The 3,170-nt window shown below is 58.8% G+C and overlaps 1 protein-coding gene across 1 annotated transcript in view; it reads left to right on the top strand.

The window, feature by feature from the left end:
* The first annotated feature begins 6 nt into the window (after nucleotides 1-6).
* The window catches only part of CUNH6orf132 (chromosome unknown C6orf132 homolog), a 39,534-nt gene continuing 36,370 nt past the window's right edge, over nucleotides 7-3,170 (top strand). The window contains 1 exon segment of the mRNA XM_021714761.1: nucleotides 7-519. Within this exon segment, the coding sequence (XP_021570436.1) occupies nucleotides 375-519 (145 nt within the window). The 5' untranslated portion in view covers nucleotides 7-374.

Raw genomic sequence — 3,170 nt, forward strand, 5'->3', positions numbered from 1 at the left:
GAGCCGGCAGGGAACCGGGGGAGGAGGTGGCCCGTCTCCCAGGGAGGGCGTGGGCCGGGCGAGGTCCCCAGCCCACCGGGCCGTGCCAACAATGGCCTGTTGTGGAGGGAGGCGGGAAGGAATGCGGCCCGGGGAGTCGGCGGCGGGGCGGGGCGGGGCCTCGGCGGCCTCTTACCTGTCCAGGTAGCTCTCGCATTTCCCCGGGAGCGGCGGCGCCCGCAGCACCTGTCGCCCGGTGCGCGGGCGGGGAGGACGGCGAGGGCCATGGGCCGGTAGAGTCCCCGGCGGAGGCCGCGTGGAGTTCGGTCCCGGGCAGGGCAGGGCGAGGGGGGGAAGGTCCTTCCTTCCGCGGCGCCCGCGCGGGCCGCGGCAGCATGAAGAAGAGCCAGACGGTCCAGGGCACCTTCAGCAAACTCTTCGGGAAGAAGCACGCCAACCCTCCCAACACCTCCCTCTACGCCACCAACCCGCCCTGGATCTTCACCCAGGAGGCCCCGGACGAGGGCACCAGGGATTTGGGTGAGTGCGCCCGGGGCAGGAGAGGGCGCGGGTGGGGGGAGGCCGGCAGCGCGGAGGGAAGGGACACGTTGGGACCTGTGGCCTGGCGGAGAGGAAGCTGCAGGAAGGGGGGGAGGCGCCCTTCGGAGTGTCTGGGAAGGGCCGTGGGGGGAGAGAGGCGCAGGAAGGAGGGGACAGTCCTCCCATCGTGGCGAGGTGGGAGAACTTCGCCGCCCCCACCTCCGACTCCAGACCCTGTGAGAAGCGTTTATCTCCTCCCCTTGGAGGATCTTATGCGCCTGTTACTGTTTGCAGAAAGGGTTCGCACATCTCTCACTCCCATTCTGGCTGAGTCAGAAGTGTTCCTGGAGAGCTGGGGGCTGGGGGTGGTCTCCTTCCCCACCCTTTCTGCTTCCTCCGTCCTCCCCTGCCCCAGCTCGGCCTCTCCCGGCCCAGAGTCTCCATGTAGCCGAGAAGGGGCTGCCATGTTGGTCACCACACTCTCCTCTCTGGATAAGTGAAGTCCAGGAAACACCAACAGGAGCCACTGCCAGCAGGTCACCAGCCTGTGTGTGACACCAAGTCACCTATCGGGGTCACAGCCTCTTGCCGGGTCAGCCTGGGGCCTGGGTTGTTTCTGGACTGAGGAACCAGAGGCGGGACAGTGGAGGCCAAAGAACCCTCTCCCTGACCCCCAGCTGCCACTGCCCTCCAAGTCAGAGTAGTGTCCGCAGGCATCTAAAAACACCACTCTGACCCAGGCCCAGGCTCTAGCTGTGAGTCACCTATCACTGCATCTTTCTGCAATGTCCACTCTCTATGACTGAGGGGGAAGCCAGGGGCTGGGGACAGAAATTCTTTTCTTGTGTAATGACCCTGACTTTGGCTCTGGACGTGGGGTGCGGGTGTAGGGGGTTTCTAGGCCAAAGGAAGGTCATCCATCATTGCTTTAGCTCAGCAGCCTTGGCCATCACCACATTATCTTCACTGACCTTTAGAGCCACTGTGCTGGGACCCGCAGAGGATGGCTCAGCCTCGGCCCCTGCTGTTGGATTCAGTTCAGCATCCAGGGTGCCACAGTCAGGATACAAGGCACCATGGATAGGGGCAGGACGAGCACAATGTGGCCTCTCGCTGGCCTGAGGATCTCAGACGAGCGGGTGAACAGAAACGAACCATGTGTCACTCAGCTCTTTCTGAGTCTGTGCTGTGGAAGACTATGAAGTGCATAAGGAACAGAGAAAGGAGGTGACCCCTGAGTGGAACTGGCATTTGACTGAGAGGAAAGGGCATTCCTGGTAACACAAACAGCAGAGGCAAAGGTCAGGAGGGCCAGGGCGCACCGGAGGCATGGGTTAGGAACTCATAGACACAAGTGTGGAGGCACCTAACTGAGGCCGAACGCCTCTCCTCATCTGAATATAGTCATGATGTAGCAAACTTTTTTTTTAGTCAGGGTCTCACTCTGTCACCCAGGCTGGAGTGCAATGGCACAATCACAGCTCACTGCAGACTCAACCTCCTAGACTCAAGGGATCCTTCTGCCTCAGCCTCCCAAGTGGCTGGGACAATAAATGTGCACCACGCCTGGCTAATTTTTTTGATTTTTTTTTTTTTTTTTTTTTTTTGTAGAGACAGTGTCTTGTTATGTTGCCTAAGCTTTATCTCAAACTCCTGGGCTCAAACGATCCTCCTGCCTGGGCCTCCCAAAGTGCTGGGATTACAGGCTAGGTCTCGCTATGTTGCCTAGGGTGGTCTCAAACTCTCGGGCCCAAACAATCCTCCTGCCTCAGCCTTCCAAAGTGCTGGGATTATAGGCATGAGCTACTGTGCCCTGCCCACAATCTGGTTTTAGAACACTTGCATTACCTCCGAAATCTCCCTTGTGAGGCAGAGCTAGTATTTGAACCCAGGCAGTCGGGCTCCAGAGACCACACTCTCAGTCAGCTTGCCGAATATACTCCATAGAGGAAGATGATCCAAGGTGGATTGGACTTGGCGCATACGCGCACGCGCACACATTTCCTCCCTCACTGGGAGGCCTGGGACATGCTTTTCAACCACTTCCTCTACATTTTGCCTGGGCTGCTGGTGGGGAACAGTCCCTCCCGTGAGAGAAGAGGGGCATGGCGCCCTGTCACCTTCAGCCAACTGGTTGCCTGCACCAGGCTCAAGCAGGGCTGGAGCCCAGGGGACAGCTCCTCCCGTTCCTCAGGGCAGGGCTGGGTCTCCAGCTGACTCAGCCTGCCGTTGCCTGCACATGGAGGATGGAAAACATCGTGCACCCAGCAGAATGGCTCCCCGGTGTTTCCGGGGTGTTCCCTGAGATGCCAGTGGGCATAGCAAAGGGCCTCCTCCCTGTTGTGTTTGGGGCTGGGAAGGGAAGGGATCAGTGTTGGGGATCCTGTGCTGGGATGGAGATGTCTGACCTGCCTTGGAATCCTGTCTCTGTCAGAAAGAGGCTGGCCACTCTCTGGTCCTCAATTTTTTTCTTCTGTTAAATGGGGATGGTATCCAGACTGCCTACAGAGTGAAGTGGTGCCTAACGTGGTATATGTATCAGTGCTTCAAAGGGAATTAAAAAGAAAAGCTCTTAAAGCATGATTGAGCCAGGCTCGGTGGCTCAGCCTGTAATCCCTCGCCTTTGGGAGGCTGAGGTAAGTGGATTGCCT

Source organism: Carlito syrichta, unplaced genomic scaffold (genome assembly GCF_000164805.1).
Source record: "Carlito syrichta isolate Samal-C Ts95f unplaced genomic scaffold, Tarsius_syrichta-2.0.1 Scaffold305755, whole genome shotgun sequence".
NCBI lineage: Eukaryota > Metazoa > Chordata > Mammalia > Primates > Tarsiidae > Carlito > Carlito syrichta.